This window comes from Ursus americanus, chromosome 14 (assembly GCF_024610735.1).
Source record: "Ursus americanus isolate L20-20 chromosome 14, mUrsAme1.1.p, whole genome shotgun sequence".
In the NCBI taxonomy this organism is placed as follows: Eukaryota; Metazoa; Chordata; class Mammalia; order Carnivora; family Ursidae; genus Ursus; species Ursus americanus.
The window spans coordinates 15,702,674-15,720,459 of record NC_142140.1 but is presented as its reverse complement, the minus strand read 5'-3'; the positions used below and the strand labels follow the sequence as shown (position 1 = coordinate 15,720,459).

The 17,786-nt window shown below is 34.9% G+C and overlaps 1 protein-coding gene across 1 annotated transcript in view; it reads left to right on the top strand.

Moving 5' to 3' along the window:
* CNTN6 (contactin 6) overlaps positions 1 to 17,786 on the top strand; it is a 270,310-nt gene that overhangs the window by 169,627 nt on the left and 82,897 nt on the right. The window contains 2 exon segments of the mRNA XM_045808106.2: positions 1,262 to 1,465; positions 3,692 to 3,794. Coding sequence (XP_045664062.2) covers positions 1,262 to 1,465; positions 3,692 to 3,794 — 307 coding nt within the window.

Below are 17,786 nucleotides of genomic sequence, written 5' to 3'. Positions count from 1 at the left end.
CTGGTATGTGATTTCTAAGTTCAACTGAAGGTGATGATGTTTTCAATCTGTGTAAACCCTTCTTCACTCCTAGCACCTGTGCATTTCAGTTATTTTGGAGTCCCTTTAGAACCAGTTATATTCTTCCATTTCCCAGACATAAGTTCAGTTCTATCTAGTTTCCATGATACATACAATTTCTTAGTCTTCAGATAGTACCACACTTAAAAACCTTAATCCACAAGAAAAGTTTTCTTTGTTCAATGATTTCTGGCTAAAATTTTTTTAAATTGACATGTTATTTGTGCAAAGATATGGAACAACTATAACTCTCATATATTTCTGGTGGAGAATTCAACTGGTACAACAACTTTGAAAAATTCTTTTGTAGTTTCTTATAAACATACATCTATCTACCTTATTTTTCACTCCTAGGACCTTATCAAGAGAAATGAAAATTCGACAGACAGTCATTTCAACCTAATACATACAGTCATTTCAACCTAATACGTAATGTTTCCAACCTGGAAACAATCAAAAGACTCATCAACAAGAAAGTAGCTGGACAAATTGTGGTATATTTATAAAATGGAATATTACTCAGCAATAGAACACAAAGAAGTACTGATAGGAGGGGCACCTAGGTGGCTCAGTCGGTTAAACATCTGCCTTCGGCTCAGGTCATGATCCTGGGGTTCCAGGATGGAGTCCCACATTGGGCTCCTTGCTCAGCAGGGAGCTTGCTTCTCCCTCTACCCCTCCCCACTGCTCATGCTCTTGCTCTCTCTCTCTCTCAAATAAATAAAATCTTTAAAAAAAAAGAAGTACTGATAGTCACACAACATAAGTGAACATTAAAAAAATACATATTAGGAGAAATCAGACACAAAACACGTTAGTGCAGGCATCCTTTGGACTGCACGTTGAGAGATGCTGTTTTAATGTGAGCATTTCTGAAGAAATTCAGTGTGCATTTTAAGCCCGTAATATTTTATATATGTTACAGCTTTTCTTAATACATCCATCCACTTATTCTCTTGGCATGCCATCATTGCACCCCTAAATGCACAAAGCCAGTGATGGGCAGGATGACTATATAATGTATCATCCAAATTCGAATATATTTGAATATAAGGGAATATTACAATTATATCAGGACAGCAGGCATAAACTGGACCAATGGGCACAATTTTATTCTAATTTTGGAGAAGAAGGCACAAAACTTTCAGATAAGAATGAATACAGTAAGGATAATGCTTTTTTTTTTTTTTCTGTTTTCCAGATTTGTTTTATGCATGGACCTTCAATGATAACCCCTTATATGTTCAAGAGGACAACAGGCGGTTTGTTTCCCAAGAGACAGGAAACTTGTATATTGCCAAAGTGGAACCATCAGATGTGGGCAACTACACTTGCTTCGTAACCAACAAGGAAGCCCAGAGAAGTGTTCAAGGACCACCCACTCCATTAGTGCAGCGCACTGATGGTAAGATAATGAGCTATCTTGGGAATACACTTTATCCGTCCCTTTTGAAGCCTGGGGACATCTGTTGGGCTTTCAGCTTCCCTCTGGTTCAGAGGAACCACATCATCAATGAGTTGAGATTCAATTTACAAATATGATGAAAATCAGATATTATAAAAATACAATAGAAAATTCTATAACTCACATGGTACAGTTTATATGATTCTAGGTATATCATGCCATTTCTTCACTGGCATTGGAACAGATCCTTTCGTTACTTGAGGAACATTTTGTATAAAAAAGTCTGTTTGGGGGAATAGGCGTGTGTGTGTGCACGTGTGGGTGCTGCCAAGCTTATTAATTGAATAATATTGTTTTCAGTAAGCATATGATGCAGCTTCTCTTTAATGCCTCTTTCTTTTCCATATTTGTCTTTTTTGCTCACCCTTTATTTACCTGGCTGGCAAAATGGGGAAAAAATTCACATCCAAGGAAAGCAAAGCAAGCAAACATTAATTATAAGCATTCCAAAGAGGAATGAAACACAAGATTCATATGAATTATATTCCTCCAAGGAACATAATTCAAATGGGTCTCTGATGAGTTTTGTAGCTTAGTCAAGACATAGCTGGCACAAGATTTAGAGAACTAGAAGACCTAGGAAAGTCATCGAAGTAGAATAATCCTCCAGTCAATTCTTTAATTAAATATTCACAGTGGTACATGTAAAGATAGAAAACCTGTTGATGCATTTTGTGATCAGATCTGGACTTGGAGTACCTCATAGAGTTTTTCTCCTCCCTGAGGATTTTAAGAGCAAGAACATATGCTAATGATGGCTAAGAGAATTATGGAACTAGTTCCGTACAGGGAGTCCTTACGACAGAGCTTTTATAATCACTAACCACCCAAATATATTTGCATCGTCCTAATTCAGAATTCAGCAACCACTAGATTTATTCATAAGTCCAATTTCTCCCCTTCAGTGAGTAGTCTGTTCGTGACAGAAAGAGCTCATAAGCCAATAATATGCATAGACCTTCTACCATATTTTTCCTTTTTCTGGTCTGCTTTTAGTTCTTCTTTCTCCCCTTCTTAATTCCTTCATTCTTCTATCCCCTCTATTCTCTTCAGTGCATACGTGGTAAAAACAGATCAGAAGAATTATACTATATTAATGTTAATAGTATTAATATAAAAAATATCAAACCTCTTCTAAAAGTCACTCTAGAAATATCAGCTGTCAAGAAAAGAGAACATAGAAAATTTAACCAATTTAGTTTGCTGAGCTAGTACTCTCTACCACCTCAACCATAGCTTCTTTGAATGTTTGGAATGATCAAGGTCTTAAAAATCAAGTATTTTTATTTGGTATATATTTTGTAAGTTTCAGCTTCTGTGCAAGTGTACTGGCCCTCAATAAATCATTAACCTTTGGAATGTATTACATTGGTATTTGTTATATAAGTTAAAAATAAAAGATCAAAATTTTTGAGGAATCTTGATTGGCTACTGATTAAATTAATTAAGTTAATGAGGATAGCCTAGAGATATATTCCTGTTACACGTCTGGTCGCTAGCATATTTACATACATTAGACTACTGTCCTACCTGAATCTTAGCCCATAGCCACAATTCCTTATTGAAAAATTTAAAACTATAAAAACAAATGTTTTTTATAAGTTTACAGAAAACTCATTTAAAAGTAAATCCTTAATGAACTGACATAAGAACATTTATGTCTTTATCTCAATTATTGTTGTTACTTTATAGGTTTTGTTGCGGAAATACTGTTATTTTGTATTAAGAGACCTCCTACAGTATTAACTGAAAATTTCTTTATTCCTGAACAGATCTGGCCCCGTGAGTTCCGTGAAGGGGTGATCTGGATATCTCTAGAGAAGAAACGTTCTTGATAATTCAGAAACATTTTAGAATCTAGATGCATTCATTTCTTAATTAGAAGACAAATTCTTTGTAAGATTCTAATATGGAATGTAGGGAAATTTGGGATGCCTCTATTCTGATACTTTGATATATCTTAGATATTTTTTTTTAAGCAAGAAGGGAATGAACTAATTCCTTAAGTAGCATCACGTAGTTTCTTTGCCCTCTATCACTCATTAAAGAATATGAAAATGTTGTTAATTGAAGGACAAAAAAATCAGATTTTGGTTAATGAAGCATTTACTTCACAGAAAACTTCTCTTCTCCAGAAATGCTGCTAGCTCTTTTGATATTTAACAGGTGTGATGGGGGAATATGAACCAAAGATTGAAGTGCGTTTTCCTGAAACTATACAAGCTGCAAAGGATTCATCTGTAAAACTGGAATGCTTTGCCCTTGGAAAGTAAGGTTTTTTGTTTTGTTTTGTTTTGTTTCTGGTTGTTTAATTTTTTTTAAAACCTTTTTGTTATTCAAACATTGCTCTAAGGTAAATTACCAAATAGATTTCAAATGCTGGGCAAAAGTGGAACTTTCTGATTGGAATTTAAACAAACATGCCTAATACTCTGAAAATGATTGGGCCTGCAATTCTCCCCTAAATGTGCTGATATTTCTTCTAGTTTGAGCATAATGAGTCCCATTTGGGCAGCATCTTGCAGAGGAATATGTGTGCTTGTGTAAGATGGTGAACAAGTCACTAAATCTCCAACATATCCCTCACTCCATCTCATCCTACATCCAGAAATATATTGCCTGGAGTGTCTTCTTGCTTAATTAATCAGCAATTCTTGTACATGAGAAAACCTGCACTGCAGGTTTCCAAAATAAAACTAATTAAAGGCCATTGTTCATAGTGGATCATTAGAATTGAGCGAAACCTGAGTTGGTAGTGGAGGCACTTTGTTTTACTCAGATAAGTGTTTATCAGCCAGCAGGTTTAGAATGCTTTTAAGTCAGCCAAATAGTTGCATTTTTGCATAGGATATCCAGACATCTCTTTGCCTTTTGGCAATTTTAGACTTCATTTTTATGCCTCTAAATACTATTACCCAAGTAACAAAGAGATAGATAGACTAGTTCTGTTGTTTTTGAACAGTGTGCATATGAATTACCTGGGGACATGGTTAAATTGGGATTCTGTAGGTCTGAGGTGAGGCTTGATTTCTCCATTTCTAACATGCCTCCAGGTAATGATGATTCTTCTTGTCTAGAAAACGTATTTTGATTAGTAAGAGACCTGACCCTATCAAATTTGAGGGTTTACCTTTAAATACAGAGTCTTTTCCCAAAGTGATCATCACATTTAGAAAAAGTAACTTATGTTCCAAAACATGAAAAACATTTTTAAAAGTTTCCGTTTTGTTATTAAGTAAATATGAAGTGGGGGAGCTAGGTTCTTGTCTCACCTAGTCTAAGAATGAATCTTGCAGACAAAGGAGAGTGAGTAAAGCGACAGAGTTTTATTAATCAAGGATACAGAAAAAAAAGCTCTCAGGAGTGAGGGGGGGCTCCCCACAGGGTTGCCACTGAGGGCTTTTAGGGTTGATCTTTTATTGAAAGCTAACGAGGGAACTTAAGTCTTTTTAATTTCTCTACTGACAGCACCTTTGTGTAAGCAGGACTAGCGATTACATCTTTAATGGCTAACTTCTTTTTAGGATCTGTTTATTCTTTGTTGGTCGCAGGTGACTGTCATAAAAAAAAAAGACACCTAGGGCAGGGTGGTCTGATGTGTTCCCTTTTCTCTGGTTCCTTACACCTGTGCATTTTGGGGATTTCTGTGAACCTGATTACATAGTCCCCTACCTATCTCTCCCTACCTAGCCCCATCTGTCCTTTTCTCAAATATATGGAGCAATCCAAATAATGCTGGTTACTAAATCTCTTTAAGTTCCTTTCTATATATGAAATTTTGTAGATCTTTAAATTAAATTTCTCAAGTTATTCATTTTTCAGGTATTTAAGAAACCATATTATATTTTCATACAGTATTGGTCTGATAGTGTTTGTCCAATAAATAATTACTGACTGATTAAGTCATGCTTAAGAAAGTGACAAATGGGGACTTTCTGTCACAACCTTTTAAGATATGATGAACTTTCACCATTTTCAAGCTTTCTCCAAAATTAAAGTTTATAAAAAACATAAAATGTCAGCAAAATACTTTGAGAATTAGACAATTTACTTAAAAAGACCAATGAAAGATAGCATCTGAAAAGAATATTTATAGCTTATTCTATCATATTTGGCATCAGGATATATGGATTCCTGTAATTTAAAAAATACTCTTACATAATAAATAACTTTGAAAATTATTGAGCCTGGTTCTCAAGAATCTCATGTAAATAAATTTCATTTGTTAAACATTTATAAGCAAGAAGTTAGATTTTATATATATATATACATATATTTATATATACATATATATTCTATCTCTCTACATATAGTCCTCATAATTATTCAGGGTATATCATATTTTCATTATATATGAGAATACTGAGGCTCAGACTGGATAAGTAACCTGTTCAATTTCAAGCTCCTGTTAAAAATTCAATCCTAGTCCCACCTGATTTTAAGTTCTGAACTTAGAAACTTTTAAGTAAATGATTGGGTAATTGCTCGTGAAACCAGTGAAGACAGATTCAACTCACAATATTCTCAAGAGTTGTCTATTAGCAAGCATGCTTCTTAACCTCTATGAATTTCCATATATTCATCCAAAAGGAGTTATAATGTTTATATTTATTTTGAAGTATGGAGTGGGTAATACACGTAAAAAACACTTAGCACTGAGCTTGGCATTTAGGCAATGAACATTGAATTATTCTGAACCCAAAATTCGAATTCTATTATCTTTTTGTCTAACCAGTGTTTGAGTTAGTGAGGAAGATGGAACTAGAAATAGGTATCTCAGATGATCTGCAAATTCTCATCTCTGCAGTTCATTCCTTTTCTCTGTGTCTCATACTGATGGCAGTATAAGAGGGAACAACAAAGAGGGTCAGTTCTGGAGTAGAAAAGAGGAGGGAACAAGGAGAAAACTTGGTTGATCTGTATAGGCTTTGAATTGCTCCCATATCAGATTTCCTAATTTTATTTATGTTTACATTTTATTTCTTAAAAACTCAAACCTACAAAAAATGTTGAAAGAGTAATACCTGGACAATCATGTCAATTATATTTGTCCTTCATCTGAACCGACTAAGTACAAATCTTTGCCACATTCCCTTCTCTCTCTTTGTCCTTCGCTTGCTCTCTTTGTCTCTCTGTCTCTCTCTTCCCCTCTCACCATACACACCCTCCCATACCCACATACATGCCATGTATTAAAACGGATGGGTGGTAAATTATAACTTGGCCTGCATTTTGAGAGGGATATGTCACTCAAAATATTGCTAAAGATCCAACTCCATTTTCAGCTCAGCTTGCTATGAGATAGAGGAGTAGAGGAAAGTAAGAAGGTAGAGTCAAGGAAATGTGGACCATCCCTCTTAGAGTTCACCATTTGACTTCATTCTTGATCCAGTTATGGGTACATGCTGTAAGAATTCACTGGAAGTAAATGGAAGGAGTGGATTAATAATCTAAACAGGGGAACCAAAGCCTTAGAATATTTGAGGTAAATTGTTGAAAATTCTCAAATGGAATGATTTAGAAGTAAATAAGATCATCTCTTTTTAACCTCATGATGATGGCAACAATCAACACATTAAAACCTGACAACTGGTGAAACTGCATATGGTAAAATTTATTATCTTAAAAACATATGGGAATACCTAAGCTTCTGATATAATTTGTACTAGCAAATTTGACTCAGGAAAATTTGAGTTGGAAAAATAATATTAAAAAAAAAACTCTCTCGAAATGTTAAATCTCATGGAGTATGTCCAAAGAAACTGATGGATAAATTGTACATTCATTGTTAAGTTTATACATAAAAGATTTGTTGCAGATGAAATAAAATGAAGAAAAATGAAAAATGACAAGAATTACTTCATAGAAAATTCCCAAGGAAATAATTGATTTGATGGAACATACTCCATAAGATTTTATGTGACAAAATCAATCAATGTTGAGATTATGTTTATTAAATTAAGTCATTAATGTGGGATTGAAATTCCTTGGGGTTAAAATGGAAAGTCCAAAGCATCCACTGGGTCAAAGTGATAGTGTAAAAATACCCTGTATAAGAAACACATATCTTGTGTAATTGCAGTGGAGATACATTTCTCATTTCTTCAGATGGACAAAATGTATGTGAAAGTGTTTTGTATACTTTGGAAAATATTATATATTTGTGAGCTACTAACAAAAAGAGTTTTTATATATGCTTGCCAGTGGTTTTCAAAGAACAAATTGCATTGCGGTTGAAACACTGAAAACATACTGAAAATGCTTTTTTAAGACCATTATAAAATTTGATATTTACCAAATACTATATTAACTTTTAAAATTTGCACAATTAATAAACATAAAAAAACACGTTCTCTCCAAAATTAATTATATGATAGGCATAAAATAACAATCTGAAAATGTTAAAAATTAAACCTCTTGCTTTATAAATTATAAACCTATATTTGCAGTGTTTTTATAAACTCTACTGAAAGATAATTATGGATCATGTTCTCCGATATCTCTTCGTGAATATATTGCCATGCTGCATTTGGACTTAGTTATTTTTTTTTCCAAATATAGTAACTACTTTGTACAAATCAATTTAAATCTCCTTGTTCACTTTCTGAGGTGACACACTTCTTTGTAAGATGTTCAATAAACGTAAAACTGAGCAAAGCTAATTTGGGGAGGAATGAAATCAAACGTCTCTTTCTTATTAGCAATGTTTCTAAACATTCTTGTTAAATAACTAATGAATACTTTTTATGCTATAAACTATATATTCATTAAGGGTTTATATTTTGATAAGAGGTAAATAGAGAAAGGGAAGGAGTGAGGGAGGGAGGAAGGAAATCAATAGCTGAATTGGTGGATATAAGGGAGGAAAAATACAAAGATAGGTCAATGCTCCATTTTATTCTTAAGTTTTCATTTTCAGGACCTAAAACAGTTCCTAAAATCCTGACTGGTTTTCATTAAACCTTTGTGGAATGCACCACATACATACTTGCATAATTAGGTAATATCCCCCTTTTCCTGTGGAATATTCCTTCTCTTGAGTGTATGCCTTTTTTTTTTTTTCCACTTGTATCATGCCTGGTATTCTCTATGACTTGGTGGCTGTCATTAATTTTGGAAACTTCCCAACCATCATTATTTCCACTATTTCTTCTATTCATTTTTTTCTTTGTTCTCCTTCTGGTATTTCTAATAGACATCTGTTGCACCGTTTATAGTTTCCTACAGTTCTTGGATATTCTGGTTTTGTGGTTTTGTTTGTTTTGTTTTCATTCTTTTTTTTTTTTTTTCCTCTTTGCATGTTGGTTTGGAAAGCTTCTACTGATATTTCTTCTAGTTCACTTTTTCTTTCCTCAGTCATGTTCAGTCCACTGGTACACCTACTGCGGCATTCTCATTTCTATTACAGTGGTTTTTATTTCTAGCATTTCCTTTTGATCATTTCGTACAACTTCTTTTTCTCTGCTTACCTTAGTCATGTGTTTTTATATGTTGTCTGTTTGGTTCTCCCCCCCCGCCCCCCCCATTAGAGCCCTTAACACATTAATCATAGTAATTTTCAATTTCCAGTCTGGTAATCCCAGAATATTTGCCATATTTGAGTGTGGTTCAAATGCTTGCTTTGTCTCTGCAGACTGCTTATTAACATGCTTTGTATTGTTGTTGTTGAATCCATAGATGAGGTTTATCAGTTAAAAGAAATTGAGGTTACTAGATTCATGTGTGAGGTTTTATGTTTATCTAGCAAGGAGTTAAGTTTGCCACTTTTGTTGACTGTAGCTCTGGTGTCAGAGGCTAGCATTTTCTCTGTTGTCTTTGTGTCTCCCCTGTTGTCTTTGGGTTTCCCTAGAGATTCTTTCTTGTGCAGAGTCTGAGTCTACCGATATTTCAGCTATAATCCCGTTATTATGCAGGATCCCTATAGATGATATGAAAGTCCTTGCTTGTTAATTCTATCATCTTCATAATTTATGAATCTGTTTCTGTCGACTTGTTTTTCTCCTAGTCATGATTCTCGTTTTTATGGTTTTTAGGTTATCTGGTAATTTTAGATTGAATTATAAACATAACGAATGTTATGTTGTTATATGCTGGATTGTGGTATATTTATTTAAAGTATTGGATTTTATTGACAGGAGTTAAGTTGCTATAAATCTGCTTGATCTTTCTATGGCTTATCATTAAGCTTCTGTAGACTAGATATAGAGTACATTTTCGTGTAAGGCTAGTTAACTAGTAAGATGCATGCCCCTACTGAAGCTCCAAATGTTTACTAAATGTCTTTTTAGTAGCTTGGAGGAACTCAACTGTCTTATAGTCCTGTCTGAGCTTTGAAAATTGTTCTACCAGTCTCGTGTGACACACTTATGCACTTTCTTTTCATAATCCCATCCTCTCTGATACTCTGCTCTGCAATCCCAGTCACTTAGCCTTTGTGTCTCCTCAACTCAGTGAAACATTAATGTCCTATATAGATTCCCCTTCCTTATTCTCTCCTCTGGATAGTGCCCACCTGTAAATAGAAAACCAGGGTACCAAAGTCTCGCTTCGTGTATTTCCCCTCCTTCAGGGATCACAGTTTTATGCCATCCATTGTTAGATTTCTGGAGTCAGGTTTGTTTCCCATGTAATTGTCGTTTTTCATTTGTTTCCAGCAGGAGGGTGAGTGTAGTCCCAGTGATTTGAGCATAGTTAGAAGCCAGGTATTGTTATTAATGCTAATTGTGAAGGTGAATACAGTGAAGTTTAGAGAAATTAACTGACTAGAACAACAAAAATTGTAGATCTGGAATTCAAATCTAAATCTCACTGACTCTGACTTCAAAACTCACACTCATAGCCATTTGATATTTATATCAAATTATCTTTTAATATATGAATTCATTCCCTGTGTTTAGAGGCAGTTAGCCCCAATTCTATAAATGTTTTCCGAACAAAAGGCTTGAAATTTTTCAGTAAAATGTTTAAAAGATTTTATCTGGGGAGTGGAATTATAGGCATATTTCCCATTTAGAGTCTCTGTAATTACTAACATTTCAGCAACAAGTAAGTTTTATCTTTACATATTAAAAATAAAAAAATTCAAAAGTTAACCTTTTTAAAATCCAGGCAGTTTTTTAATGAGAAGCAGTAAGTGTTTCCAAAAATCAATCAGGGCCATTGAGGAGCATGCCCCTCACAGGTTTGTATGAGATGATGGTGATATCTACCATTTACAAAAATCTGGGATAGATGATTAGAGACAGAACAAAAAGCATAGTTTCAGTCACAGCAACTCACATGGGAGACTGCTGCATTCGGCAGGCAGGGAGACTAGAGAGCGAGGTGTAGGGAAAGCAGACTAGAGTGTTTACTCACAGAACCTAACCATCTTAAACCATCACAGACCAGTGTGAGTATAGAATAATTAAGACAAAACTTCAGGTACCTGCTTGAACTTTAACTGCTATGACTTTGGGGATATGTAACTCAGTTTCTATGTTGGGGTTTCAGAGCTGACATGATCACAGCTTTCAACTCTCAGCTTTGTCTCATTTGTTTAACATGGCAGACTCTTAATTATCTAAGCTGCAAATTAACTGTATTGTAAAACACCCTGAGAAATTCTGTGTATAGGTGCTATGCAAATGTAGTATGATTGACTGATAGATCTTAGTGTCTCCTGTTAGGGAAATATAGGCCTTTGCTCTTAGTGAAGAAATTAAACTGATATCCCTCATAACTCTTCTACTGCTCTTATAAACAACCAAACATATTTTCCTTCTTCTTTTTTTTTAACCTTAATTTAGTAACTTTGCTGTTAGTGCTCAGAAATGTAAATAAAATTAGTAGCAGCACTGAATGTTCTATGTGTTCAGAAGCCTTCACACAGGACTATATTTATGTATACACATATATCTTACTTATTTTTTTCTAATTTATGAAGGAAAAGATACCCAGCTTTGCTATTAATTTCAAGCAATAAATGTGAAGTTTCACCAAGATGTTTTTGGGTATTCCAGAACTCTCAGATGAAGAGAAGCTATCTAATATTCCCTTTTTTTCTTATACATATGGATATTATTGCAGATTATGCTACAAAAAAGGTCACTGTGGTACCTCAGGATGACAATAGTATTTTCAAATCAAACTAGATACATTCACATCTTTTAGGCCTTTAACAATTAGCTTTAAATGAAATCAAAGAGGTATCTTTAACTTTTCCTATTTGGATGTCTTGTAAGTAATTTGGCTTTTTTTTTTTTTCCTCATTGAATTGAGTATCTGCAGAGCGGAATATTTTTCTATGTATAGTTTTTTTCCCATTTACCCCACACTGAAACTTAATCTTTAGGTGCTTGCTGATTGTTTTACATGTTATCAGGACTATGTTGCTTGGCATAAACCAGTAAATTCTGGTAAATTCTGAGGTAAACTCCATAGAATACCACCACCACCCCCGTTGACCGTGTATGCAAATCTGAGAGCTGTCAAATATTCAAGTCAATTGTTAAGAAATTGAAAACGTTAATCCTCAACAAACACACATACACGTGCACTCACCCTAGGACTGGAAGACTTACTAGTGGATTCACTAACATTTCAACACAACATTGTGTTCTGGAAAGAACACAGACTGTGAATTCAAAAAGATCAGTATTTAAATACTAAATTTTTCTGTCAATAGCTGGGCTACTATGATCCGTTTCCTTATCTGTAAAACAAAAGTGAAATTAGATAGATCAGTAGATAGATAGATAGATACAAAGATACATAGATATATAGAGTAGAATTGTTGTAAGGACTGGAAATACTATTAAACTTACCTATTTACCTACCCAAGTACCCGGCCCATAAAGGGCAGTCAATAAATAGTTGTCAGTGCTGCTTTAACTGAGGAGGTAAAAAGGAACACACAGGAAGGAGACAAGGGATCTCTGAATTATATTTTTGTGCTAACACAATCCTCAAGGACTTGCTCAGAATAATGGATTTACCATTTCAAAATTCTGTGGTTAATAATGTATATAAGGATTACTGTCATCCCCTCATTCGCTCATTTGTCAAATCGAACACAAGTATATATTAACTCAGCAAATATGCTTAGGATACGTCATTCAATCATTAATTCCTTTATTCCTTCATTTGTTTAGTCAGCTAGTCAGAAGGAATTCTCCAGGTGGCAGACACCAAACTAGGCACTGGGGAAATAAAGGTTATGTACGGGCCATGGGGAGCTTGCAGGCTACTGAAAATAGGATGGATGCAAGAACACATGATAACACATTTTTCTTGGGATCTGCTCTTTCCTTACAAACTTTCAGTGAAGGGACATTCAAGATACTCACTCTGGGAGATTTACTGATTATCTTTTCCTCAGGCTGCCCTTTGTTAAATTGAGATTAGAAGGGGTCACTCTCAATTCCTTTGGCAGAGCTAATTTTAGGCTATTATTTAAGGGGTCCTTTGTATCTCTGAGAAGTAGGAGATTCTTGCTTCTCTTTTTCTCCTTTCACCATTACTTTCTTTTAACTAATAGACTTTTTAATAACAGTTTTAGAACACAAAAAAAAATGAGCAGTTAGAACAGCAAAATCCCATATAACCCCACACATTTTCCCCTATTGCTAACATTTTACATTAAGATGGTACATTTGTTCCAATTAGTGAACCATTGTTTTTACTAGGGTATATACTTCAAATTTCCTTGGTTTTTTGTCTAATGTCCTTATTTTATTTATTTATTTGTTTGTTTGTTTTATTCATTCATTCATTCATTCACTCATTCCAGGATCCCTTCTAGGCTACCATTTTACATTGGAATTTTTTTTGTCTCCCTAGGCTCTTCTTGGCTGTAACAGTGTTTCAGACTTTCCTTGTTTTTGATGACCTTGACAGTTCTGAGGAGTGATGGTTAGTGTCATTGTAGGATCACCCTCTGTTGGAATTTGTCTAATATTTTCCTCATATTTAGATTAAGGTTATGGGTTTTGGGGAAAACAACACAAAGGCAAAGTGCCATTTCACCACATCATATCAAGGTTACTACTCTTTCAAAATGATTTATGACTGCTAATGTTGGCCCTTCGTCACTCAGCTGAAGTAATTTTTGTCAAGATGCTCCTCTGTAAAATTACTGATTTTTCTCTCTTTCCACATTGACTTTTTGGAAGGAGGTTAGTATGCACCGTCCTCACTTAATGAATAGGAAGCTATGCTTCACCTCCTTTAAGGTACTGAATCCTTATAATTTATTTGACATTGCTCTGCATGGGAGATTTGTCACTTCCTCCTCCCGATTATTCATTTATTTATATCAGTATTGATTAGTGGATATTTATTTTGTACTTTGGGTTATAATCCAATACTACTTTATTTGTTGTGCTGTTAACATCGTTTCTATATATTATTTTGTAAAGTGTTTTTTTAAAAATCTTAAAACCATAAACTGTAAATGTATCAGCAGGTCCTTAAACAGTCCGTTTTACCCTCATTTGTGATGACGGGGGACATTTGAATGTATGTTTTCAGCTGGCCTCCAACTGGTGGACGCTTATTTTCCTTTTATTTTGTTTCCCTTTTTTGTCACTGCAAATAATGATATAATGAATACTCTTGTGGCTGATTTTACCCATGCCCATGAGAACTTCCTCAGTATATTTTTAGAAAGTTAGAATTATTGGGTAAAAGGAATCTAAAAAGCTAAGTTTTCTGAAATGTGTTGCCAAATTCTCCTCAAGAACACTGGTAAAGGGGCCACTTTAACAGATCAGGGACCCAGCCTAAAAGTTGGGCCTCTTTTGATTTTACATGCATACTCTGAATCCAGTGTGAAACATTCCTTTCATTTTTTTTCCAAAGCCATAAATTGGAGTTTAACAGTGCTGTTTCTAAAATTAAACTAATTTAAAGGCTCTAAAAATCATCCAAGAAGAATAAAAATGCTTCTGGAAGCAACTCATCATCCTTGCCGTCCCAGTCTATCACCACCTTTCTCAGGAGACCTACGTTTCTTTCTTTTTAAATAATTGGCAATTGCATGAGAGAGATTTCAAATCCAAGGTGGTACTGAGCTGAACGAAAAGAAGTTACTTGCTTCCTTTTTTCCAGCTGACCTTGAAACCCATCTCTAGAACCTTTATCAGAATCTGGAGGCATCTCAGTATGTTAAAAAACAAAACAAAGCAACTCTATCCTTTCATCTTCTGAACCTTGGACAAAAGGAATTCTCTCCACTGGTTGTAAAACACATTAGTTCATTCGGTGAAGAATATATTTCTCAGCACGTCCTAATACATCCTAATAAGATAACTCATTTTATATCTGCTTAGTTCGTGTAGGAGCAGCAAAGCATGATGGTTCAGAGCTCAGTCTCTATGAAAAGACAGACTTTGGTTCAGATTCTTCTTTGTTTTAAGTTAACGGTGTGATATTGGGCATGTTATCCAGCCTTTCCTAGACCCAGTCTCCTTATCTACAGAATATCAATAACAGTAATCCTGTGTCTCATAGTATTGTTACATGGTTTCACTGAGGTACTTAACACAGTGCCAGGCATATATGTGCTCAATACATATAGATATATTAATGATAGAATGATTAAATATTAGCATACCATACGTAATGTTCCCTTTACTTCTTTATCTGGAAGTGTATGGTTATGAGCAGAGCTAAAGTCAAGACCTATAAATTTGATGGAACACAGGCCTCCAGAACTTCACATACCTTAACCAAATTATCATTTTCTTTACTTTAGAGCAGCATAATGTTCATGTGATCGGAGAGGTATTTATTTAGGGTTAATATTATGTATTGATAAGACACTATGGACAAGCTGTTAATTAACTGCTAAATGCAGTGTCGTTTTCACCTTGTAATGACGATCTCCAGTTTATGGTTCATGTACAAATTAGTGCTTATTTTACCTTAGTTAAAAGGAGTAGAAAATGGCAATAACATTGTTAGGGAATCTTTAGATAATTGGGCTTTCTTGTCCCTGTGTGATAATAATCATGGTAATAAGGAAATTTAGCAAGCCTTACTTTGGGTTCAACCTTTCTATTTTACCATGGATTCTCATTCATATTTCCTTATTTGATCCTCTCAAGAAGCCTTTTATGTACCCATTGTTATCTCTAGTTATAAAGAGAAAGCTGAGGCTCAGAAAAATTGGGCAGTTTGCATTCAATCATACAGAAACCTGCCTGTGTCCTTTTACCTTACTTGCAAGTGCCATTCTGCATTGCTGTTATGACCAAACCATTTGCAGCTTCTCAATTGGCTGTGACAACTGTAGTGTCAAATATACCGTACTAATACGTGCGCCCCATAGATTTTTCCCTGAGAGGAACCTGATGTAGACACTGACCAGTAGAACAGGATCATGACTGCATTTAGATCACTCAGAAAAAGAATGTTTTCCTTTTTTCCTAACAGTGAGATTACTCTTCTGCAGAACTCGTGAATGTATCCACATTGTATCCCCATAGGACAGTCTTACATTCCAAGCTCTTTGTATGAATATTTCAAGTTGAGGAAATGAAAGCAGCTAGCTGAACAGTCTGAAAATTTAACAAAGGCACTCTTTGCTGGTTTTGTTATTCTGTTTCGCTGTCTTCGATTAAAAATGGCCACTGACAGGATATTCTGAAATGAGGTTCAAGTTAAGAATAATCCCAAATATGAGCATCTTAGGAAACTGGTTCGCTGTACCAGTTTCTAGTTAAAAACTTAGTACGGCCTGGATTTAAGCTGTGGATAATGAGATTTAAGAAATCCAGGGGAGAAATACAAGCTTTCTCAAATAGCACTAGTAATGAAAATTCTATTTATGGGCTAATAGTATAGAATTGAAGCACAATTTCTACTAGTGTGTGAAGAGCTTTAATTTAACTTCCAATTCAGGTTGGAACTAGGCCAGATGGTTAACAAATGTATACTCTGTCTCCAGATAAAATTAATAGGATGCTCACTCCGTAAAAGCATAATGCCGAGAGAAAACGGAGTAAAAGTCCTTATTTATGGCAATGCTTATTTAAGAAGCACAAAACCAGGGGGGTGGAGGAACAAAGAGAGAGAAAACTTTGCTGTTATTATCTGGTAGTATTTCACAACTGTGAGGACCCACATTCCAGGCAAACTTGATTTAGCAAATAGTAACAAAATCAGAAAAGGGTTTTGTAAAGCTCCTTTTGAGATGCAAGCCTCGTGAGTGCGTCTCCTATGGTCTGAGGAATCTTTGAATAAGAGAGTTGCTTCGGATCGGTTTTCTTTATTGAGATTTATATCCAAGCTTTCTTTCTACATCATATTTAGGAAGACTTGAAAAAAGAAAGGGTAGGGAGAAAATAGAGCTTAAAACAAAATGTTGCCAGAAATGGCTGATATTTGCAGTTAACACCATTTATTTTGATGATAGCACCATTTATTTTCACTTCCCTTCTATAACAGCACAGTTTCAAGAGATTTAACAATAATCTCCATTCTGAAGACCCCTCGAAGATCCCCCCTTGCTCCATGACATTCTTCGCGTATTAATATATTAACTGTGCACTTTCAATAGACCACTTACTTTAAACTAGAATGAACTGCCAGTAAATACTGCATCACTAACATCATCAACATGGCCAAGCTAGGTAGACCCTAAAAAGAATGCTGCATCCCCAGTAGAAGAAGTCGTCTACTAGTGTTTATATTGAATGGGTGGTAACTCAAAGAATTGGAAGGTGAATCACAATAAATTAGCCTGTACTGGAACTCTAAGTGGAGGAGAATTGGCAGGTAATAACTTAGCAGAAATTACCTGTCTAAACGTGAATACCATTCCAAAAAGGTAATTAGAATTGTTAGCAGCTGCCAGCTGAGTGTTTAACTCAGATGACATATGGAAGCCATCTGTCACAATGCCTGGTACATAGTAAGCACTCAATTAATGATTATTAATATATATAAAAATTATCAGGGGTGTTACATAGGATTTTTTTTCTCTTTGGAGAACACTGTGTAATTCCTTTCCTTCCTACCACCATGGTCCTAGATGACTAACCAGTTTGAAAAACAAAGATACTTCACAACAAAACACGTAGTATCTCACCTGAGAGAGCTCTGCTGTCATGATGAGGAAATGAGCATGACCACTATGATCAGGGGTAATAGCATCTTAGCAGTCGATATATAAAGCAGTAAGAAGCAAGAAATTTACTTCTAGAGACAGGGGATGTTTGTGCACCCATTTCATTCACAGTGTGGAGATCTAATTTTAATTGACAAATGATTCATAAAT